This window comes from Panthera uncia, assembly GCF_023721935.1.
Source record: "Panthera uncia isolate 11264 chromosome B2 unlocalized genomic scaffold, Puncia_PCG_1.0 HiC_scaffold_24, whole genome shotgun sequence".
Classification (NCBI taxonomy): Eukaryota; Metazoa; Chordata; class Mammalia; order Carnivora; family Felidae; genus Panthera; species Panthera uncia.
The window spans coordinates 102,784,874-102,810,343 of NW_026057580.1; the positions used below are offsets into that span (position 1 = coordinate 102,784,874).

Here is a 25,470-nt window from a genome sequence, read left to right on the forward strand (position 1 = left end):
ATTTCTGTGACCTGGAGAGCAAGGGCATTGACTAGTACTTGTATCTGCACGTTCTAGGCACTCCTTAAGTGTGTGGGTCGTGGCTAATTAGACTAAATGATTGTCTGGTTTTCAATATTCTGTGTATCCAGTTGCCTCATAAATACCCATAGTTAGCTGCGTTATAGTTCATACAGAATCTAACATTGGTTTGTTTCAATAATGTGCTTAGTTGTAAAATTTATTTACTCACCACCAAAGGCTACGTTAAAAATAGTTATCTCGCTTTGTTCTTAAGGTTTGCTTTTGCTGGATATAGAAAGTGGGTTGATGTTTTTTCTTTCAACACTTCAATTATGTCATTTGACTATTTTCTGGCGTCCACAGTTTCTGATGACAAGTCAGCATTATTAGAATTGTTCCCCTTTGTGTCATTTCTTTCGCTGCTTTCAACATTTTCTTTGTCTTTGATTTTTAGCAGTTTGACACTTATACCTGTGTGTGGTCTTCCTTGGCTTTTCCTGTTTAAGCTTTGAGCCTAACCTGTTTAGGCTTTGATATTCTTAAGTAAGATCTTTTTTGCTGCTGCTGCTGCTGCTGCTGCTGCTGCTGCTGCTGCTGTTGCTGTTGTTGTTGTTGTTGTTGTTGTTTAAAACAAGCTCTGGCCAGTTTTATTAAAGACAACTTCTGCATACTTTTCACCAGTCTGTTCTAACAGGCTTCTAGTGATATCAGAATCACCTGGGTCAGGGCATCCTGTGCAGAATTTTCCACATGCTGTGCCCAATTCAGTAGTATTGCCACTGCAGAGACGGACATGAGCTTTGGCCAATGTGACATAGTACTGTTTCAGATTTCTTCAAGGCTGGGCAGCTGTTGGCCAATTGGCTAGTTTTGCCTTGCCTTGTCTGGTCATTTTTAGAGTCTTCTCCAACCCCAGCAAGGACTTCCCACTTTTCATGAGGAGTTGGAGCCTAGAGTTGATGGACTCCAGCCATCATCTTCTGGATGGTGTTGCAGCCACCATCTTCTGCCTGCTGTGTGGGATGACCCCTGACCAATAGCAGCCACACATGTCTGAGAAGGTGACCAAAGTCTTAACTAACTTGGGGAAATCTTTAGCCACTACTCTTCAAATAGTTTTTTCTACCCCATTCTCTCTCCTTTATCCTTCTGGATCTCCAGTTACAAGTACCTTAGACTTTTTGATATTTACCCTTAGGTTCTCTTCCTACCCTCACCTACCTGACCCCACCCCACCCTCAGTCATTTTTTTATTCTCCATCCCTTGGGTGTGAATAATTTCTATTGCTTTGTCTTCGAGTTTACCGACTATTCTGTCATTTCCAATATATGGGGAATCCACCCAGTGAATTTATCTCAGACATTTATTTTTCACTTTTTGAAGTTATGTTTGGTTCTGTTTTTTAAAAGAATATAGTTTCTGGCTTTTTGGTTTTTTGGGGTTTCAGGGGAGTGGTTTTTTGCTGAAATCCAAGCATGTGTGTCCTTACATCTTTAAGCATAGTTAAAATAGCTGCTTTAAAATCCTTATGTGCTAATTCTAGCACCTGGGTCATCTTGGGCTTGGTCTCCCTTGGTTGCCCTTTCTCTTGAGTATGGGTCAGTTTTTCCTGTTTCTTATGAATGGCATGTAGAGACTCTGGATTCTATTGTGTGCCTTCAGTAGTGAGTATTGATGTTTGGTTGGTTTCCTTCCTTGCTTGCTTGCTTTAGGAGGCAGTTAACTTGGCTGAACTCCCAGCTTCAAACTCTGAAATCTCAGTTATTTTAGCTTTGGCTGGGCTGCTTGGAATCTCACATGTGTGTAGTTTGGGGATCAGAGATGTGTGCAGAATTTATACATAGGATTTGGTGCTTCTCTCCTTGCTGTGATTTACTTACTAGGTTTTCAGCTGTTGTGGGTATGCCAGAGTCTACCCTTTGGTTCATTAAGCTGGTACGGCTGTAGGTTTTCTGTCTAGGTTTTAGCCACCCGAACCAGCCGAGGCCTGCTCTCTGGCTAAACGCCACTAAAAAAAATGGAAAATCACCCCATGCTGTTAACCTTCTAAGTACTGACTCCTTCTCCTCCCCACCATCTCTATTACTGGTTATGCCTTCTGCTTTCATGTAGTTGTTTTTATACTCTGTCTAGTGTTTATAGTGTTTATGAAAGAAATGATCTAGTAGGAGCCATTCAGCCATTACAGGAAATGAAATCCCTGAAACACAGTTGTACATATGAAAAATTTTGTTGTTTGTGTACTTGATGGTCTTTATTAGAAAAGCAAGTGTGATAAGATTTTTTCAAAGAATTTGGGAACTTTATGTTTTAATAATGGGATAAGTTGAAATTTATTTTCATGATTCATCCTCTTCTAATAAAGGTGGTCCTGAATTAGACTGAAAATTCATTTATTTGCCTCTCCCTCAAATTGTGCAAAAATTTCCAAATCTAGATCATTTGAAAAGTGTTTTAGAAGCAAAGTAATGTGAAGAAACCATACAGTAAAACTTTCATTTCATGCAGCAAATGTTGCATGTTTGACCTAGGTCCTGAGGTGGGTATAGCAGTGAATTTCAAAGTTCTTGATCCTGTGGAGTTACCATTTTGCAGATAGATGGAAAATAAATAAATAAATAAATATCAGGTATTGACACGCTATGAAGAAAAGTAGGGTGTGAGGATGTGAGGAGGAGACTTGTGGCTTTATTCTTGAGAGATTGGGCAAGGAAGCTACTGTCTCTGAGGAAGTGACATTCCAGCAGAGATGTTAATGAATTAAGAAAGGGGGCCATGCAAGTATCTGAGGGTAAAATGTTCCAGGCAGAAGGAGCAGTGGTGCAAAAACCATAAGGGAGGAAAGAGTGGCTTTTTTGAGAACTAACCAGAACCGAGGGGGCTAGAATGGTAGAAGGTGAAGTCTGAGGGGTGGTAGTTAGCCACGGGCCTCGTGTTGTAGGACTGAGCAGGGGATTTTGCTCTGGTTTTCTTTTCATAAAGATCCCTCGATAGAATGAGGGGCAGAGGGGGAACAGAAAATGAAGGCAAGGGACGAAACAGTAAGAGACCTTTGCAGTGGCAGTCTGTGTGAATTACAGTGGTGGCTTGGACAAGAGCAGTAACAGAGGTGGGAGAAAGTGGTCAGATTCAGAATATTATTTTACAGATCCAGCCAACAAGACTTGATGATGGATTAGATCTGGGATCTGAAAGAAGGATCAACTGGATGAATGATGGCACCATTTACTGAGATGAAAAAGACTGCGAAAGGATTGGCTTGAAAGGGGGGAAATTAAGAGTTTCCTTTTGGACATAGTAAGTTTGAAGTGAGTTTTAGATGTCCAGAAGGAGATGTCAGGCAGGTAATTGGCTAGATTAGTGTGGAACTCAAGGGAGAGCGCTCCCTTGACATTGGAGATACAAATGCCTCTGTTTAAAGCGGTAAATTTGGATGAAATTACACTGCGGAGGAGTGTAGGTTTAGTTGAAAAGAAACCCTAGATCGAACTCCATTGTCCACCAACATCTAGATGTGCAGGAAAGGAAGAGGATCTGACAAAACTGAGAAGGAGCTGCCAGCAGGTAGGAGAAAAACCAGAAGAGTAGAAACCTCAGAAGCCAAGTGAGGAACTTGTTCAAAGGAGGAGATTGGTTGACTGGGTCCTCAGCTGTGGTTAGCTGAGGACTGGGGACTGCTTAAGAGGTCTGACAGCCTGAAGGCCTGCGGCAGCTTTGAGAAGTATAGTTTCAGTGGAGAAAAACTGCGAAAGCCTGATTGTGTAGGCTAAAAGAGATTAGGAGGGAGAAAGGGAAGACTTAGGTACAAACAACCCTTCCTTTCCAGGAGTTTTAGCCCGGAAGAGGGAAGGGGCAGAGAAATGAGCTGATGGCTGGAGTGAAGTCAAGGGAGGCTAGCTCAAGTTGAGCAGTGTTGTAGCTCATTTATCACCCCTTAAGCTATTTTAAAATACCATTTACTAATTTTCAGTACTCCTCTTTTCTCCTATAACCCATTGTAATTTTTACCTGTGTGACATAACTAAGCTGAAATCACATAGACGAAACAATTAAGGAATTTAATTAAATGATAATAAAAAGCTAAAAGGCTTTACTATGCATGATGTCTATATATTCTGTGGAAGACTCAGAAGTTCTACCATAACTAAATTTAATAAAAAATATTTTAATATCTACTGTTATGCTGAACAGTGCTTACACAGTGCTAGCTACATGAAGGGAACAAAAGAGACCTAATTCCTATATTGATGGAGTTTATAGGTTTGTATTTTTTAAGCTTATGTTAGTTAGCAAGGTTAAATGAGAAATACAACAGATAAGAAACCCGTTTCAAAGAGATTGTCTTATTGTTAAATTTATCATAAAATGACATGATCACACAAATAGCATTATATCTAAATATTTTCATGTTATTTAGGTTTAATATACTTACGTACTATTTATATGCCAAAAGGGCTTTCAAAATTAAACGTGGTTTCCATTAGGAATAAAAAAACAAGGTAGGTAGTTCTCAACTTCGGCCACACCTTAGAATTACTTGGGGAAGTGTTAGAAGTCCATATGCCCAGGCCACTCCCCAACCAATTAAATCCAGACCTTTGGGGGTGAGCCTCAAGTAATAGTATATTTCAAAATACTGATTTTATTAAAACAGAGGGAGTAAAATGCCACTGATCCCCTGAGAATGAATTCATTACACATTTAAGGATTAAGTATATCTGGAAATTAAGAAAATGTATTGGGTTATATAGCTCATTATTAGACAAAGCATGCAAAGTCATTTTTAAAGTTTGGTTTAGAACCAAACTTTATCAGGTTCCAAACTTTAAAAATTTTGAGTAAATAAGATAACTCACCTCAGATTCTCTTCTAATTATTAAGAAAAATGTCAGTAATGTTACTCATTTTCCCCGTTTAGAAGAATGAGGGAAGACATCCTTGACAGTAATTTCTTAAATGCCTTTTGGCACAGCCATTATAAGGCATACAAATAGGGATTAAACAATCTAAAAGTTTGACATCAGGAGTTATAAATTGAAAAGATAGTATAACTACATGGAAAACATTGTAGGACTAAATAATATTTTGATAACTTATATTAAATGTTAGGAACTAAAGCACGTGCCCTGTGTATTGAAATTTTAAATCCACAACAATATTCATTCTCTAATCAGTTCTCATTAAAATTTTTTTCTTTCTTTCACAGAAAATGCTTGGACAGAAGAGATGAGTACTATTTCCACTAAGGCCTAGAATTGCCTACTGTACAAATAGTCCTGATCAGGCAATATACGAATGGCCCAAGGAAGCCACCAAATTGATTTTCAGGTTTTACATGACCTGCGACAAAAATTCCCTGAAGTACCTGAAGTTGTTGTATCCAGGTGCATGTTACAGGTCAGTGTGCAATGATTTCTGCATTCATTCATACAAACCTGGGTTGTTGTTTTTTTTAATTAGAAGAAAACTCTTATCTTCCTGTTGGCACTCGTGTGCTCTGATGAAAAGAAATGAACTTTGGTGTCTGATAGCCGTGTGGCCTTTAACAAGGTGTTTAGGCCCTTTGGAATACAGGTAGTACCTACCTTGTGAAGTAGATGTGAGGACAAAATGAGAGCCCAGTATAAAGCCCTGATACGTGGTCCATACTTACTCTGAGCTCGCTTCACTTTTCCCCTGCACTTTTTAAAAATTCCAGATCTTCATATGAGAGTCAGGAAATCATTAAATAAGGAGTCAGGAAACTTGGGTTCTGATCCTAAATGAGCCCCCCAAGCGTATTTGGCAAGTAATATGCCTTCTTTATACTTTAGTTTGCTTGTCTGTAAAATGAAGGAATTTGACTTCAACAATGCCTCAGGTTCCAATTTTAAAGACAAAAGTTTGTTTTTAATATTTTTTAATTTAATCTGTAGGTTTTCCAGTTGTCACTAACCATCTAATAAATGTTTGCATTTTTCTTGCGTGTACAATCTTAGAAATCCATAATTCTAAATATTTGGTGGTAGGTGTGCCTTCTCATTTGATTAAACTGGAAATCTCTCCATCAAAAACTGCTTTTCCAAGCTTGTTAAAAATAGAGATATAAAAAAGTAATTTGGGCTCAGACATACTTTCTCGATAAATTAATTTAAAAGTTTGAAATTGTATGAAATTTTTACAGGCTCGATATCTGCTTGATAAAGTGACTACATTTTGTTCATACTCCTCTGTCACCTTTTATCTGTACATTTAATTGCTCTACCTGCCTGTAGCCTAATCCAGTTTTGGCCTCTCCGGTCCTCCTTATTACTTCTGCCAATGTGTCTTTCTAAGTGCAGATTTTGTCATGTTTTTACCTGCTTAAAAACCTCATGATTGTTTTTTCATACCCTTCAGAATAAAGTTCATATATTGCGAAGAGGGCATACCAGGCCTGTGATCTGGAATCCTGCCTTCTTCTGCAGCCTGGTCTCTTGCCCAGTCCTTCCTCCTCACACCCTATGCTGCAGACGTCCTCAGCTGATTGGAATTCTCTGAACATGCCTCGCTCTTTCTATAATATAGTGTTTAAGAGCATATGTTTTGAGTTAATAATACTGTATTGTATACTTGAAATCTGCAAAAAGAGTGGATCTCAAGTGTTCTCACCACCACTAAAAAAATGCACAGAGACAGAGACAATGTGAAGTGGTGAATGTGTTGATTAACTTGATTGTGGTAATCATTTCACAACGTATAACTATATTAAATCATAACATTGTACACCTTTTTAAAAATCACATTGTACAACCTTAATATATACAGTTTTCATTTATCAATCATACCTTAGTAAAATTGGGGGAAAATAAATAAATAAATAAATAATAAAATTTTTAAATAAATAATAAAAAAATAACATATGTTTGGGGTGATAAACAGATTTGAGTTCAAGTTTTGACAGTTACTAACAGTAATTTAATTAACCTCTCTGGCCCTCATTTTCCTAACTGTACAATGGGAATAAAAAACTTCACAGTGAATTAAATATGATAAAGAGGGAGCCTGGGTGGCTCGGTCGGTTAAGCGTCTGACTTCGGCTCAGGTCATGATCTCACGGTCCGTGAGTTCAAGCCCCGCGTCAGGCTCTGTGCTGACAGCTCAGAGCCTGGAGCCTGTTTCAGATTCTGTGTCTCCCTCTCTCTCTGCCCCTCCCCTGTTCATGCTCTGTCTCTCTCTGTCTCAAAAATAAACGTTAAAAAAAAAAAAAAATTAAAAAAAAAATATGATAAAGAAAGTAAAACCACTGGTAGGATAGCTGAATCATAGGAAGTGCTTAATAAATTTTGGCAGCCATTACTAATAACAATAATAATAGTAGAAGACCTATAATAAATATTTGGTGAATGAATCAGTAGTCCGCATTCATTGATATAATACGTAAAAGAAAAAAAGGAAAAGGAAAAAAAAGTACCAAGAGTAGAGTCAGAAGTTAAAGAAAGTATGGGGAGGAGCAGAGATAGTGGGGTGTGTTTCCCCCTAGAATCCAGGTACCTCTTTCTAACTTTTCAAATGGATTTTTGTAATAAAATAACCCTATACTGAGATAATAAAATAACCCTATGCTGAAAGAGTTCAATAAGTCATTGAAAAATAGAAAAATAATACAATTTCTTCAATAAAATGTTACAAGACTTGATATGAAAGAACTGCCAATTTTTTAAAAATGTAGCCAGTAAGCATGTATTCAACTTTACCAAAAAATAGAAAATAAATGATTTTGAATTCCTTTTAGGGGCCCAGTAGTAACACTTTTACCATGTTAATCTGGTTTCACAAAGCAAACTGCCCAAAGGCAAGCTTCCTAACACCTAATGATAACTGAAATGAAATCGGTTTTGCTTGCAAATTACCCATGTGACAGATCACATTCTTCTAAATTGAGTTGATGATCATTCCGGGCATCCAAATAATGTAATTTGTATGTGCTAGAACAAGAAATGTTAAAAGAAAGGGATGGGGAGAGCTCCTCTGAAAGCACAGCTAGGGTGCACATCTTCCCAAATTTGGGGAGATATTTTTAAACTGTAAAAGTAAATTTAGCTACCTCTAAATGTACTTCTAAACACCTCTTATTTGATAACAGCCTCTTCTTTTGGGAGCTGCTGTCCCTTTCCCAATTGGGTAGGCTTCTGTCCTTCCTCTGGAGGGAACCTCCCTGTAATAAATACACTGGTTCAGAACTTTCCTCGATAGAAAAAAACACGGTAAAGAAAATAGAAGAAATTAGTCGTCAAAGGATCATGCCATGCTGCCACTATGTTTACATGCTCTTAAACATCTTGCTTCTTCTTTTTTTTTTTTTATACTTATTTTTGAGAGAGAGACAGAGCACAAGTGGGGAAGGGACAGAGAGAGGGAGACACAGAATCCGAGGCAGGCTCCAGGCTCTGTGCTGTCAGCACAGAGACCGATGCGGGGCTCGAACCCACGAACCACGAGATCATGACCTGAGCCAAAGTCAGACACTCAACTGACTGAACCACCCAGGCACCCCAAACATCTTGCTTCTTAAGGACAGAAATATCTACTGTTCTTTTCTTGACTTTATTGACTGTTCAGATTCCTCTGTTTGGAACTACCTGTATCATTTCCTTGTGCTGTGGATTCTCTAAGATGACAATATTATCAGCAGGTATAATTCATATCTTTAAAATTTATATTTGTTAATTAAATATTAGAATGGTGTAAAAATACTGCATTGTTAACACCCTGACTTCCTTTTTTTAACTGAGTTTTTCAGTTCTCTTAAAATGACAATTGAATCTATAAGTTTAAAATTTGCTATTCTAACAGTAATGCATTAAGTAGTGTTTATTTAGTGTTTGTAAGACTTAATATTAAGTACCATACATATCCTTAGGTGAAGTCTTCTCAGGTGACCTCTGCCCATAGTCCTTATCCCTACACCTATCATTCTGTAGTCTGTTTGTGAACACATTAATTTCCTCTACCAGACCAGGAGATCCTTAGCAGTAATTGTATTTCTTTCTGTTTGCCTAAGGGAAGTTCAGTAAATTGGTTGAAGGAGTGAATGAATCAGTTAGAGAAGGATGATCACAGAGGATATTTTGACACTATCTGTAATCTCTGTGTCTATGTAAGAAGCTTGAGGAAAAATGAAAGAGGAACTGGAAATAATGAGTCAGACCTTTTTGTAGCTTTGAAGAGAATGCAGATTTGTATATATACAAAAAAGCAATGGTTTTCAACCTTTTAGAATCTTACCCCACACCTCTTGTTACACTTAAATGGAGTCCCACTAAAAGTAACTAGGGTGTCTTTGAGAAAATAGGTGATTCCTCTAGGGTAGGAAGTGTACAAGATGATCTTGGACATCTTGTCATATGACAAAACAAGCTATGAAAGGCTACTGGGTTCATGTCGTGTATACACATGGACCAACTTGAAGTCCTTTCCACCAGCCTAAAGATCAAATAAGAATGACCACAATCGATAAACATCAAAACATTAAAGATGCTGGAGTTTGTGATGATACTGAAAATAAATCTTAGTAACTTTTAGAGGTTGCTAGAACATCAATTCATTATTCTAAAAACCAGTAGAGAGAAAGAAATTATTTACTCTGTTTCTTCTGTGCAAAGAGTGCCAAATAGTCAAAGACAGCAAGTTCTTTGAGGAAGCATTGCAGCTAATACATGAAGAAGGAATCTTAGGAGCACCTGGGTGGCTCAGTCAGTTAAGCATCTGACTTTGGCTCAGGTCATGATCTCTTGAGTTCAAGCCTCCCGTCGGACTCTGTACTGACAGCTCAGAGCGTGCAGCCTGCTTCACGTTCTGTCTCCGCCTCTCTCTGCCTCTCTCCTGCTTGTGCCCTCTCTCTCTCTCTCTCAAAACTAAATATTTTTTAAAAATTTTTAAAAAAGGAATCTTACAGTTGAGATATCCCAAATATCAGCATTTTGCAACCCCTAATGAAATAAAGATTCTAAATAGCAATCATCAGTAACTGCTAGAAATCATTACCTGTATCAGGCTGATAATATCAGAATCTACCAATCAGCTTGAAGGTCATAAAGGGACAAGCGGACATTATTATGCCCCCTTTGTGATGCAGTAACAGACGCTATAGAGTCTTGCCAAAAATTTGTATATGAACCTGCTTATACTTAGAGTTACATTCACGATGAAATACAGGGGATATTGACATCACAGAGTGCACCCATCCAGTATAGATGGCAAATTCTATTGGACAAATGATTGTTTTTCAACAAACAAATGGCTAGAGAATTTTTTAAAGAGGGGAGGATTAATTATTATTAGAAATTTAAGAAGCATATCAGCCAAATTAAATATGTGGACCTTCCTTAGATCCTCCTTCAGGCTAACTAAAAAGACACTTATGACGCAGGATTTCAACACTATTTAGATATTAAGTGATATCAAGTATTGATTACTTTAAGGTGTGATAGTGACCTTGTGATTATGGTTAAGCCCCTATCTTATTTTATTTTATTTTATTTTATTTTATTTTATTTTATTTTATTTGAGTGTGTGTGTGCCTGCACATGTGGGGGAGGGGCAGAGGGAAAGAGCGCGAGAATCCCAAGCATTAGGGCTGCATCCCAGGACCCTGCGATCATGACATGAGTCTAAATCAAGAGACACTCAAACAAGTGAGCCACCCAGGCGGCCAAGTCCCTATTTTTAAAAGATACATATTGAAGTATTTACAGATGAAAGTGAAATAATGTCTGAGACTTGATCTAGCGTCGTGAGGGGAGTAGCTGGGGCATATACATTGGGTGAAAAAATTTTGATACTGTTAAAGATGGATGATGATATAGATGAGTTTATCGTATTTACTCTTTAGTTTTTAATGTTTTAATTTTTAATACATTTGATAAAAGGTACATTTCCTTTTATCCTGTTATGGCCTTATAAAAATCCCAAAGTATACTACTTGTCAGTGTTTTTCTGATAAGAAAGTGATGTCTGTAGAGGGTAAATAACCTAAGTGCATGTGAGTTATGACATAGCTGGGATTAGAACATATTAAATAATCAGATTTTATAAAGGATTGAAGGGATTTTTGAGAGCTCAAGAGAATTAAGGAAAAAGACTTTGTAAATAGGAGTATCTCTTTTAAAAAAGGAAGTGTGGGGATTGGATTTGGGGATGTTGGCAGAGAAGAGATGAGAAGATGGGGTCTTTGTGAGCTTTGGTTTAGTAGGGAGAATTTGCTAGGAACAGCAATAAAGGTAACTTGAAGCAAAAAGCACCATTTAGGTTTGGCAAAAGGTAAGGTCTAACTATAGTGAGTAATTGGTTGATAAAGATTGTGGTGTCTTTTTAAATTTTAGTTGAAAAACTGATGTATATCAATTCAGAGTTATGAGTAGGGTAAAAGAATTTTTACAGCATAAGAGATTTGAGCTTTCAGGGAGGAAATAAGTCAAGCCTTGCCCACTATATTTTGCATTACCTGTTCAAACTGTGGACTATCATTTCTTAACAAGACTTCAAGATGCCTTTTGTGGTTCAGTTTTCTCTAATAAGGTATTATCTCCTATCAAACCACCTGTAAACATTTTAACTTGGTTACTTACCTTTTTTGTGTCTAAAACTGACCTCTTTCTGTCAGGTTCCTAATCTTCCAACCCCTCTGAAGTCTCTTTCTCTCTTATAGACAAATTGTGTTGACTGTTTATTTGTAATCCTTCATAATTTGTGTCTACTGTCAGACAGTCCTTATTTCATGTCTTCCAGTGGTGGTCTTATCAAGAAGTTGCCCCTTTCCTTTTCATACGAGGTATCAACAGACCACCCTCCCAAAATACCCTGTGTCTGCACTTCTCTGTTCATTCACGTCCAGTGGCTCTCCCCACTGCCTATATCTAGTCCTAACTTTAGTGTGACTCATTTTTCAAAACCCTCAATTATAGGCATACCTTGGAAATATTAAGGGTGTAGTTCCAGACCACCACAATAAAGCAAATATCATAACCGAGCCAGTCAAGCGAATTTTGGGGGTTCCCAGTGCCATATAAAAATTATGTTTATACTGTAGTCTATTAATGCAGTAGCATGATGTCTAAAAAGAGAATGAGCATACCTTAATTAAAAAACACTTTGTTGCCAAAACGGCTAGCCATCATCTGAGCTTTCTGTGAGTCACAGTCTCTGCGCTGGTGGAAGATCTTGCCTTGATGTGGATGGCTGCTGACTGATCGGGGAGGTGGTTGCTAAAGGTTGTGGCAGTTTCTTAAAACAATGAAGTTTGCTACATCAGCTGACTCTTTCACAAATGATTGCTTTGTCGCACGCAAGGCTGTTTGATAGCATTTTACCCACAGTAGAACTTCTTTCAAAATTGAGTCCGTCACATCCTGCCACTGGTTTCTCAACTAAGTTTATATAATATTCCACATCATTTATTGTCATTTGAGCAATCTTCACAGCATCTTCACCAGCAGTAAATGCCACCTCAAAAAGACCACTTTTTTTCCTCATCTGTTAGTTTTAGCATGAGATGACCCATTTCAGTCACTTCTTCAGGCTCTGCTTCTTATTGTAGTTCTTTTGCTGTCCCCACTACATCTGCAGTGACTTCGTCCACTGAAGTCTTGAACCACCTCAAAGTTGTCAGTGAGGGCTGGAATCCACTTCTTTCTCACTTCTCTTAATGTTGGTATTTTGACCTCTCCCCATGAATTACAAATGTGTTTAATGGCATCTAGAATGGTGAATCGTGTCCAGAAAGTTTTCAATTTACTTTGCCCGGATCTATCAGAGGAATCACTGTCTGTGGCAGCTATAGCCTTACAAAACATATTTCTTAAATAATGAGACTTGAAGGTCAAAATGATTCCATAAGCCATGGGCTGTAGAGTGGGTATTATGTTAGCAGGCGTGAAAACAACATAAATCTCATTGTACATCTCCGTCAGAGCTCTTGGGTGACCAAGTGCATTGTCAGCAGTAATATTTCGAAAGGAATCTTTTTCTGAGCTGTAGGTCTCAACAATGGGCTCCAGATATTCAGTAAACCATTTTGTAACCAGATGTGCTGTCATCAAGGCTTTGTTCCCTTTTTAGAGCAAAAACAGAACAGATTTAGCATAATTGTTAAGGGCCCTAGGATTTGGGGAATAGTATATGAGCATTGGCTTCAACTTCAAGTCACTAGGAGGCGTTAGCCTCCTAACAAGAGAGTCAGCCTGGTTTTTGAAGCTTTGAAGCTGGGCATTGGCTTCTCCTCTATAGCTATGAAAGGCCTAGATGGCATCTCCTTCCAATAGAAGGCTGCTTCATCTACACTGAAAATTTGTTTAATGTATCCACCTTTGTTAATTGTCTTAGCTAGATCTTCTGTATAACTTGCAGCAGCTTCTGTATCAACCCTTGCTGCTTCACCTTGCACTTGATGTTATGGAGATGACTTTTTTCTTAAACTTCATAAACCAACCCCTTCCAGCTTTAGATTTTTCTTCATCTTCCTCACCTCTCTCAGCCTTCACAGAATTGAAGAGAGGTTAGGGCCTTGCTCTGGATTCAGCTTTGGCTCAAAGGAATGGTGAAGCTGGTTCCATCTTCTATCCAGACCACTACAGCCTTCTCATATCAGCAATAGGGCTATTTCGTTTTCTTATCATTAGTATGTTCGCTGGGCTAGCACTTTTAATTTCCTTCAAGAACTTTTCCTTTGCACTTACAACCTAGATTTCTGGCACAAGAGGCCTGTCTCGGCTTTCAACATGCCTTCCTCACTAAGCTTAATCAGTTCTAGCTTTTGATTTAAAGTGAGAGATGTGGGTGGCTCTTCCTTTCACTTGAACACTTAGAAGCCATCGTAGGATTATTAATTAGCATAATTTCAGTATCGTTGTGTCACAGGGAATAGGGAAGCCCAAGGATAGGGAGAGAGAGTAGTCGGAACATACAAATTTATCGGTTAAGTTCATCATCTTCTATGGATGTGGGTCGTGGCACATCCATAGAATTCGTGGCACCCCAAATCTATTATAATAGTAACATCAAAGATCACTGGATCACGGATTGCCATAACAAACATAATAGTATGGAAAGGTGTGAAATATCGCAACAGTTACCAAAATGTGACACAGAGACATTAAGTGACCAAATGCTGTTGGAAAAACAGTGCCAATACATTTGCTCAATGCAGGCTTGCCACAGACTTTGAATTTGTAAAAGAACAACAGTATCCGCAAAGCACAGAAGCACAGTAAAACGAGGTGTGCCTAATTTAATCTCAATCTCTTTTTTTTTTCTTAAAATCTTAAAATCTCCAATAAAACCTTTAGCTCCAACTAAGTCTGTTGAAATTACCTTGTTTAAAATATGCTTTTATTGATCACACTTACATCTGTCTTTACTCCTGCCATTCCCTTCACCTGGAATTCTTTGTTCCTATCCAAGTCGTGTATAAACGCATATCCTACTGTATATGAAACCCATCAGACTACATGTCCCTTAATAACAGTTCTTTGTACAGTAGCCTACAGTACTGACTCTGTCGAACTTCAAAACCACTTGGCACATACTCCTGTTTTAATAATGTTACCTTTTCATAAATCCATGGTTTGTCTCCCTAATCGAGTTCCAGAACTCTTCTAGGGAAAGTTTGGTTTTATAGGTCATTGAGTTTTTCCACAGGCTCAGACTACTGTGCATATTTGGGTGTTCAGTAAATATTTTTATGGATGATTTATGAGTAACGATTGGTCAGTCTCTTGAGGATTCTTTGGAAATAATCTGGTTGCTTTTTTGTTTTTGTTTTCATTTCTATGGAGTAGATTTGTATGGTACTGTCTAAAGGCAGAGATACGAACTCCATTACTCTAGGGCCTCCCTGGAACTTCCATTTCCTATATATGTGTGGGGTTTTTTTTACACAGGTTAAGAGGAAGCATGTAAGGAATTGAGATGACTTTGTTGTGAGTTTTAGGACTTTTTATATTTAAACACTCCATACGTGATTTTTTTAAAAGGTCATTAGTTTAAAACAATTGATACAGCATTTGAATGCAGGACATCTAATTAATATATAATACTCGAGTGGTAATGTTTTGTTCAACATTCAAATCGTGTTTTTAATTAGGTTATACTTTTACTGTATTTGCATGAATCCATTTTACTTACAAAACAGCTCCTAAAACAGAACCGTGACCTGGTTTGCTGTCAGCTATTGCTAGAGAGCTTTTCCATTATGTTAGCAGTGAGGATTTTTATAATTCCGTCATTTGCACCAAAAATAGTTCTTCTCAAATTAAAGATTCCAACAGATCTGTTAGAATTGTATTAGCTAGTCGCTAGTTAATCACGTAATATTTTAGTAGTGTTGAGCATGTGAGCATGAGCTTCTGGTTGTTAACATCAAGCTGTTTTTATTTTTGTTTTATAGAATAATAACAACCTGGATGCCTGCTGTGCAGTTCTCTCTCAGGAGAGTACAAGGTATCTTTATGGTGAGGGAGACTTGAACTTCTCGGATGACTCTGGAGTTTCTGGCCTACGCAATCACATGACTTCTCTCAACTTGGACTTGCAGTCGCAGAATGTTTACCACCATGGGAGAGAAGGACATCGAGTGAACGGAAGCAGGACTCTGACGCACAGCATTAGTGATGGACAACTTCCAGGTGGTCCGGCCAATAACGAGCTATTTCAGCAGGAGCCACAGACAGCACCAGCTCAAGCTCCTCAAGGCTTTAACGTTTTTGGAATGTCTAGTGCATCGGGTGCTTCAAATTCAGCACCACATCTTGGATTTCACTTAGGCAGCAAAGGAACATCTAGCCTTTCTCAGCAAACTCCCAGATTTAATCCCATTATGGTGACGTTAGCCCCAAACATCCAGACTGGTCGTAACACTCCTACATCTTTGCACATACATGGTGTACCTCCCCCTGTACTGAACAGTCCACAGGGAAATTCTATCTATATTAGGCCTTATATTACGACTCCTGGTGGTACAGCTCGACAGACACAACAGCATTCTGGCTGGGTATCTCAGTTTAATCCTATGAACCCTCAACAAGTCTATCAGCCTTCACAGCCTGGCCCCTGGACTCCTTATCCTGCGTCTAGTCCTATGTCACATACCTCAGCCCAGCAGCCAAACCAGCAAGGCCACCAGACCTCTCACGTCTACATGCCCATCAGTTCACCTACTACTCCACAGCCACCGACCATTCATTCATCTGGGAGCTCCCAGTCTTCTGCCCATAGCCAATACAACATTCAGAACATTTCGACAGGACCTCGAAAAAACCAGATCGAAATCAAACTTGAACCCCCACAAAGAAACAGCTCTTCAAAATTGCGTTCCTCTGGACCTCGAACCTCCAGCAGTTCCTCTTCGGTCAACAGCCAGACCTTAAATAGAAATCAGCCCACTGTTTACATAGCTGCCAGTCCCCCAAATACTGACGAGATGATGTCCCGTAGTCAACCTAAGGTCTACATTTCGGCCAATGCCGCCCCAGGAGATGAACAGATCATGAGGAATCAGCCCACCCTCTTCATATCCACAAACTCCGGAGCATCTGCCGCCTCCAGGAACATGTCTGGGCAAGTGAGCATGGGTCCTGCCTTTATTCACCACCACCCTCCCAAAAGCCGAGCAATAGGCAATAACTCGGCAACTTCTCCTCGAGTGGTGGTCACTCAACCCAATACAAAGTATACTTTCAAAATTACAGTTTCTCCTAATAAACCCCCTGCAGTTTCACCAGGGGTGGTGTCCCCTACCTTTGAACTTACAAACCTTCTAAACCATCCTGATCATTATGTAGAAACAGAGAATATTCAGCACCTCACGGACCCTACTTTAGCACATGTGGATAGAATAAGTGAAGCACGGAAGTTGAGTATGGGATCTGATGATGCTGCCTACACTCAAGGTAATAATACGGAAGGTGGGGTCACTTTCCATGGTGGGCTTATTGGTGTATATTGGATTTCACTGTAGACATGGCTGTCAGCATTATTACGGCATCTTTTAAGTGTTGCCCCAACTCATACTGTTTTTAAAACCTTTGAGAGTATTCATATGAGCTTTGAATTTCAGTTTTATTATTGTGTAAGTTACAGTTTGACTGATAGGGTTATCACAACTTCAGAACAATCCACTCTTATTTGTTTACTTTTTTTTTTTTTTTAATGCTTATTTTCTTACTTGAGAGAGAGAGAGTGCATACGGGGGAAGGGCAGAGAGAGAATTCCGAGCAAGCTCCACGCTGTCAGTGTAGAGCCCGACGCGGGACTCGAACTGACAAACCACCAGATCATGACCTGAACCTAAATCAAGAGTTGGATCCTTAACTGATTGAGCCACCCAGGCGCTCCTGGTCTGTTTACTTTCTTAATGTTTGCTTTTCAGGTAATTCTCTTCTCCGTGGTAATGCTTACCTGCCCTTTAAAATTTCTGCAAACACACATCTTAGTAAGAGATGAGTGAATTCATACAGTAAATCTGCCTTCTTCAACCAGGCGAATTCTCTACTTACTCTTAAGGCATTTTCATTTTTCTAATATGACGTTGTTCGTCTTATTTTATGTCAAAAGCTAACTTCTTCAAGTCCTAGAATAATTTAACTCAGAGATTTGATTTCTATTCTAGATATTTGTCTCTTTCAGTCACCCTTAATCATCCATGAACGCAGCCTTTCTTTTTATTTGGAATTGTGAATAAAAACATTAGTTTTCAATCTGTCTCTCTTGATTATCCTTTTCTGAAATAGACTAGTTGATATTGACATAATACTAAATGATATCTGTATTAGTTCAAGTAGAGATAATTTCTGTCATACATATTTTATTTGGTGCCTTAAGTTATGTAATCTTCAGTAGGAAACTGTTAAATTCATTCAGATAAGAAAGTGGAGGGTGTCTTCTTGACTATTGATGTAAATTTGTAGATTGGCTGCGAGTCCTTTAGAGTAACAACATGTCGTACCCATCTTTGTGTCCCCAGTGAATTGTTCCAAGTACTGTAGGCAGGAAAGTACTATATATATCATCACTCCCACGCAGCCACCTACTACCCCTAGTACCACTTGTCCTTTTAAAAATTCCTAAAAATAGGGGCACCTGGGTGGCTCAGTTGGTTAAGCTTGCGACTCTTGATTTCAGCTCAGGTCATGATCTCATGTTTTGTGAATTCAAACCACTAATCAGGCTCTGCACTGTCAGTGCAGAGCCTGTTTGGGATACTCTCCCTCTGTCTCTGTCTCTGTCTCTCTCTCTCTCTCTCTCAATAAATAAACTTAAAAAATTTTCTAAAAATAATGATTTCACTGCTGAGTTTCTCAGAAGATCTGATTGTTTTGGCTTATTTTATGTTTCAAGCAATTAGATTCTTGTGATTTTCAACTCAAGCTGGACTGTGGTATTTTCAGATTCCATAAACACCTGTGCAGCTTTCAAATTAAGATGCCCAGGTCTTAACCCAAACTTGCTCAGTTAGAATCTCTGAATGGTGAAGCCTAGTGTACATGTGTGTTTTAAAAGGTCTGTGGGTGATTCCAATTGCACTAAAAATTGTGCTAAAACTTCTGTTTGTTTTCCATATATCTGTGACTAAATTGGACCCAGTTTATTTATTTATTTATTTTTATTGTTTACTTTTTGAGAGACAGAGAGAGACAGAGGAGGGGCAGAAAGAGAGAGGGAGACACAGAATCCAAAGCAGGCTCCAGGCTCTGAGCTGCCAGCACAGAGCCCGATGCAGGACTTGAACTCAGGAACCATGAGATCATGACCTGAACCAAAGTCAGATGCTTAACTGACTGAGCCACCCAGGTGCCCCAAACTGGAACCATTTTTGTTTGGTTTCAGTGGTATATGAATTTTAATATACCACTATTTATTCCACTGATATTTAATTCTTACTCTTCTCCCAAAGTCCTCCCTTCTCCTTCTCTCCTTCCATCAAAATAGCAGACTTCCTGTATTCATATAGTTTGCTATTTCTTAAATGGAGAATAAATTGTTGTATGAAGATGATTTGGTAAAGGGAATTTTCAATTGAAATAGACATGATGATCACATTTAACTGGATTGTGAATATAAAGTGTTGCTTAAACTTGCTGTCTCCCAGTTTTTCTCATTGTCTTTGGAATCTACTCTAGTCAGGATTTTTTCCACTATAGTCAGCTCTTGTTAAGGTCATGAGTGACAGCATTGTTACAAAACCTATCTGTCTCCTTTCAGCCCTCATCTTCCTTGATGTGTGTACAGCCGCATTTACCAGTGAAACACCCTCTTCACAGTGAAACATTTTATTCATTTGACTTCTAGGATACTATACAATTTCCACCTTCCTTTTTATTCTTTGCTCGTCCTCCTTCCCTCATCTCTCATCTCTTCATCCTTCCACTTCTCAAAGAAGTGGGATCAATGCCTCAAAGCTTAATCCTTGGGCCCCTTCTCTTTTCTGTCTGTACCATTCCTTAGGTGATTCATTCAGCCTTATGACTCTATAAATACTATGTGCTGATGATTGCCTAATTCATAACCTACACTTAATCCCGAATTTTAAGCCAGTTTATTTAACTACTTATTTAACATCTCCATTTGAATGTTTACTGGCCGTCTCAAGTTTTCCGTGTCTGAAATACCTTCTGATATTCCCTGCAGCTTACTCTCCCTGTAATCACTTTTCCCATCTCAGTTCATGGCAATTTAATTTTTTTTTTTTAATTAGGCCAGAAACTTCAGAAACACCCTTGACACCTTCTTTTTTCGTATTTCACATCTAATCTGAAAATCTATCAACTCTAACCTTCAAGGCGTATCAAGAATTCTCTCTTCTTACCACCCCATTATTATCATCCTGGTCTGAGCCACCATCATCTCAAGTGGATTATTGCAGTAGCCAACCTGCTTTCACTCTTGCTTCCTTATGGTCTTCTTTCAGCTCAGCAGCCAGACAGATGCTGTTAAAAAACGTAAGTCAGATTATATCACTCTTCTGCATATGATGGCTATTTCATTCAGAGTAAAAGCTATGAAGCCTTATGTGATCCACTGCCCATCGCTCATCTCTTTTCCTTCTGCTTACCACTTCCAGTCCTACTGGCCTTCTTGCCAATGGCCTTCCTTAAACAACGGAAGGGATGCCTTAGGATCTTTGTACTTGCTGTTCTCTGTCTGAAATTCTCTTCTCCCAGAATCCAGTTAATTCCCTTTGGATCTTTACTCAGATGTCACCTTTTCAGTGAAATTATCCCTGGTCTCCCTGTCTAAATCTCCATGCCAGCATTTCCCATCTTTCCATCCTTGCTTATTTTTGCTCAGAGAGGGGAAAATGAATAATCTAATAGTAAGATACATAACAACTAATAAATACCTGCTGAAAGCTTACTATGTGCTAGGCACTTTTCTGAATGCCCATTTATTTCCCACAACCAACTATAAAGCAGACACTAGTATTATTCCTGTTTTCAGATTAACATACTTAGAAACAGACAGGGTAAATACCTTGCCAAAGGACAAATGACAAGATTCTAACCTAGGAAATTGACAGTGGAGCCCACACTCTTAAACCACAGCACTGTAACCTCTTTCCACATTTTAAAAATAAACCCTCTGGATAGATGCTTCAAGTTTGTCTTGTAGCTTCACATAACCCCTGGTTCACCAGTGGGGGCGACATGTGCCCCAGTTTAAGAAGCGTGAAGCTAAAAGATCACTCAATAAAAATAAGTAAAACAAAAACAGGCAGCTATAGGGAAAGAAATCACAATATACAGATATAATTAGAAAAACGACTTGAAAAAATAAAGCAGTCCCCTGGAGAAAGAAGTATAGGCAGCACTAGACTTCTAAAGGCACCTAAACATTAAAGAAAAAAAAAAAAAAATGCTGATGAGTGAAGGCCCTGGTTTGAGAGCCCAGAGCCTACCCAAATAACAAATAGCAGGGTTCCACGGAATCCGCCGCTCAAATTACTTCTCTACCTTAACAGCCTTCAGACAGCTGAAACAACAGCACTCGCTTGCTTTGCACATATGTACATACACGTGGAATTTCATAACATTCGTGTGGCTGCGTATCCTTGTATTACCTGGTGCGTGCACACCGGACTGGTGGGAGTACCGTTCTGCAGCCCTTTCATCTTGTTTCTTTCTGTTTAGTGTGGAACTGCTGTTGACCTAGATTTATGCATCATCCAGTGACAAAATTCTTGATCTCGTGTTTCTTTGACTTGGTTCTATTCAAATCAAAAGATTATTCGGGACGCCTGGGTGGCTCAGTCGGTTAAGCGGCCGACTTCGGCTCAGGTCATGATCTCGCGGTCCGTGAGTTCGAGCCCCGCGTCCGGCTCTGTGCTGACAGCTCAGAGCCTGGAGCCTGTTTCAGATTCTGTGTCTCCCTCTCTCTCTCTGACCCTCCCCCGTTCATGCTCTGTCTCTCTCTGTCTCAAAAATAAACGTTAAAAAAAAAAAAAAGATTATTCTTTCCTGAAAATGTATCTTTTGTGAGGTTAACTTATACGTGTTTGATGCTCTACAGTTTATACAGCACTCACTATGGTACTTAATGCGGTGACCCGAATAATAGTGATCTTTAAGAAAAGACCTGAATTCTGATTTATGTGGCATGGGTAATAAAGAGAAAAGAAGTGTCTCTGCCTCCTGCAGTGAAATTGATCTCTCTAAAGCTCCTGGAACAGACTATTTCAGAATAGAAAGAGAAGTTGAGCCAAGTACCAGAGTTGTAGGAAAATATTTTTCTCAAGTTGAGGACGGAACATACATAAATAAATTTGGTACACTAAATGCATTCTTTTTCATTTGTATTTCATCTAACATTTAAAATCTAAAAATACTACAATAAAACATGTCAAAAATGAGAATTTATGTTTATAAAAGATACATTGATAAGCCCTCTGCTATCGAATGAGAAGAAAAAGGGATAAATTAATGAAACTTTCCCAGGTCCTGCTCATTTCATCACCCAAGTCTACCAACACCACTGCTAAAGGAATTAAATTACACTTGAGTCCTTATCAAAGTACTACAGGAACCAGAGACACAAATGAATGCCCAATAGAAAAGACAAATTCAGGCTAGAGAGAAATGCCCTTTTGAAGTCTGTGGATATAAAGAAGACTCCTATTCTATCTGCTAAGAACAAATGTTAAAGTAAAAATTGCTTGCCAGTAGTAAGGATACTGCCAGTAGTAAGTAGCCACAAGCTACTTTTTCCCCCTTGAGTCATACTGCCTGACTGTACCTAACTTCTGAAAAGTGCCAGTAAATATTTTATCATTCGCTGTATTCTGGGACTTTCTGGTGCCCTCTCGCATTCATAGATGTACGCTTTTAGTAATACTGGCAACTTCTTTAGGTGTGAAGAACAAACATTTTTTTGATTCAAACTAATTTACATTGTGGGGGATGGGAGGAAAGGCCTGCTTTCTATGTTTTGTTATAGCAGGCAGAGGCTCTTACCAGATTACCACTGGTGCCAAAAATGATGTCTTCTTCTCTTTTATTTCTGAAGAGCCTTGCATCAGGCTCTGTGCTCACAGCTCAGAGCCTGGAGCCTGCTTCAGATCCCCTCTCTCTGCCCCTCCCCCACTCACTCTCTGTCTGTCTGTCTCTCTCTCTCTCAAAAATAAGTAAACATTTTTTTAAATTTACATATATAAGGTTATAAACATTTTTAATGATTCCCTACTACTTTTTTCCCAATTATATTTATGGTCCTATCATACTGTTAAGCAGTAGCCTTGACTTTGAACCTGAAATACAAAAACAAATAAGGAAAATTACGAGATGAAATTTAGCTCCTTGGACTTTGTATGTCTCATTCCTTGTCCTTTTTTTTTAACCAGTGCTTCCCTCCAAATCACACTTTCTATTTAACAATATTCAATAAATATGCTAATCATGACAAAAATTGAGAGGGCTAAATATTCTTTTCAAGAGGAGATAAAATTTAAATTAGTTTTTAATCTGCCCTACTTCTCATAGGTTCTTCCCAGTCTCAAGACTTACTACCTTTCTTAATTTGAAATCTCAGGATTGGAAGAGACTTCAAAAGTCATTTAGAATTGTATAACTGTGTACAATTGTACAGAGGTCATCCAGCCCACTTGCCCAGTTAACACTTAGTCCTCACGATCCCTAGTCATTGTAAACCCATTGTGTACGTACTTCAATCCCTGAGGAGAGAGAAGCTGTCTCTCCCGAGGTAGCAAATCCCACTTTGCACAGTTCTGCCTTTTGGCAAGTTATTTCTTGTATTAAACTGGTCTCTTTAAAAAGTATTATGCAGTAACATATGCACATGATAAAAGAAATTTCAACCCCCCCCCCAAAAAAGGAAGATAGGATTACAATCTGTCTCCTTTCAACACCTGCCTGTGTCTCCCCCCCCAGCCCTCCCACCACTTAACTATCAGAGGTAACCTCCACTAACAGTCTTGATCCCCCTTCTCTCTGTAATCATACACATACACACACACACTTTTTGTAACGGGAACCCACTATACACATATGGCATACATAAATACACACATGTGGGATTTTATAATACATACATAACCTACCGTATGTAGGACATAAACATTGGAGAGGTACGCTTCACAGTTTTTGCTTAAGATCATTGCATTTCAGCCTGTACAAATCTCTTTCATTCTTTTAATATACTTTTTAAACATTTTTATTCATTTTAGTAGCTTTATTGAGATAGAGTTTATACCCATGAAATTCACTTACTTACGGTGTACAAACCAATGATTTTGGGCAGAGTCGTATGTACAACCATAGCCATAACCAATACTAAACATTTTTGTCACCTCAGAAACTCCACACCCTTTAGCTATCAGCTGCCTGCCCCATCACCCCTACCCTCAGCCTTAAGCAACCGCTAATCTACTTTCTGGCTCTAAATTTATGTATTCTGGACTCTTACAATAAATGGAATTACCTAATATGGAGTCTTTCATGACTGGCTCTTTTCACCTAGCATACTGTTGTAGAATCCATCCATGTTGCAGCATATGTTACTACTTCCATTCTTTTTTTTCAGCTGAACAACGTGCTTTTGTATAGATGGAGACCACATTTTTGCTTGTTCATTCATCAGTTGATGGACATTTAGGTTGTTTCCATCTTTTAACTATTATGAATGATGCCGCTGTAAACATTCATGTACACCTTTTTGATGGACATATGGTTTTATTTGTCTTGAATATATACTGGGAGTAGAATTCCTGATTCCTATACTAATTCTGTGGCTAACCATTGGGGAACTGCCAGGCTGTTTTCCAAAGTGGCTGTACCATTTTGCATTCCCACCAACTGTATGTGAGTATTTTGATTTTTCCACATCATCAATAGTTGCCATCATTTGACTTTGAATCTTGCTATCCTAGTAGCTATGAAGTTGTATTTCTTTGTGGTTTTGATTTGCATTTCTCTGACGGCTAATGATGTTGAGGATTACGACATGTGTTTATTGGCCATTTGTGTATTTTCTTTGGAGAAATGCCTATTTATAGCCTTTGCCTTTTTTAAATTGGGTTGCCTTTTTATTATTGAGTTGTATGAATTCTTTGTGTATTCTGAATATAAGTCTCTGATGATTTGCAGTTATGTTTTCCCATTCTGTGAGTTTTTATTTCAAGTAAGCTCTATGCCCAATGTGGGGCTTGAACTCATGATTCCCACAGTCAAGAGTTGCATGCTCTACCAACTGAGCCAGCCAGGCCCCCTATCTTTTCATTTTCTTGACAGTGTTGTTTGAAGCACAAAAGTTTTTAATTTAGCTGCAATCTAATTTATCTGTTTCTCCGTTCATTGCTCCTGCTTTTAGTGTCATATCTAAGAATCAGTTGCCAAATCAAAGGTCATGAGAATTTACTCCTATGTTTTCTTTTAAGAGTTTTGTAGTTTTAGTGCTTGTATTTTGGTCTTTGATGTATTTTGACTTAATTTCTGTATAATAGTATGAGGCAAGGGTCCAATTTCATTCTTTCACCTGGGGCTTATCCAGATGCCCCAGCACCATTTGTTGGAAAGGCTTTTCTTTCCTCGCTGAATGGTCTTGGCACCCTCATAGAAAATCAGTTGACCATAAACACATGGTTTATTTCTGGACTCTCAGTTCTTTTTCATTGATCTATATGTCTGTCTTTAGGCCAGTACTACACTGTCTTGATCATTGTTACTTTGTAGTAAGTTTTGAAATTGAGACCTGTAAATTCTACTTGGTTCTTTTTCAAGATTATTTTGGCTATTTGCAGTCTCTTGCTGTTCTATATAAATTTTAGAATAAACTTGTCGATTTCTACAAAGAAGTCAGCTGGGATTCTAATAGAAATTGCACTGGAGTATTTTTCTACATATACTTGATGTTTTGTTTTGCTTTGTTTTGTTTAAATGCAATCAGAACAAAAGGGTTTGTAGTGAAAAGTTCATCTCGCCAGAGGCAACTGATAGCTATTCAGA

The 25,470-nt window shown here is 38.6% G+C and overlaps 1 protein-coding gene and 1 pseudogene across 3 annotated transcripts in view; one reads left to right on the plus strand and one right to left on the minus strand.

Annotated features, from left to right (window-relative positions):
* TAB2 (TGF-beta activated kinase 1 (MAP3K7) binding protein 2) overlaps positions 1–25,470 on the plus strand; it is a 92,379-nt gene that overhangs the window by 38,028 nt on the left and 28,881 nt on the right. For 2 of the 3 annotated variants that reach the window (XM_049653039.1, XM_049653038.1), the window contains 2 exons: positions 5,211–5,401; positions 15,408–16,908. In XM_049653039.1, the coding sequence (XP_049508996.1) occupies positions 5,300–5,401; positions 15,408–16,908 (1,603 nt within the window). In that variant the 5' untranslated portion in view covers positions 5,211–5,299. Of the gene's footprint in view, positions 1–1,018; positions 3,302–5,210; positions 5,402–15,407; positions 16,909–25,470 lie in introns of those variants that run through there. The other variant, XM_049653040.1, reaches the window with a different exon arrangement.
* Positions 435–1,019, minus strand: LOC125938023 (60S ribosomal protein L30-like; annotated as a pseudogene).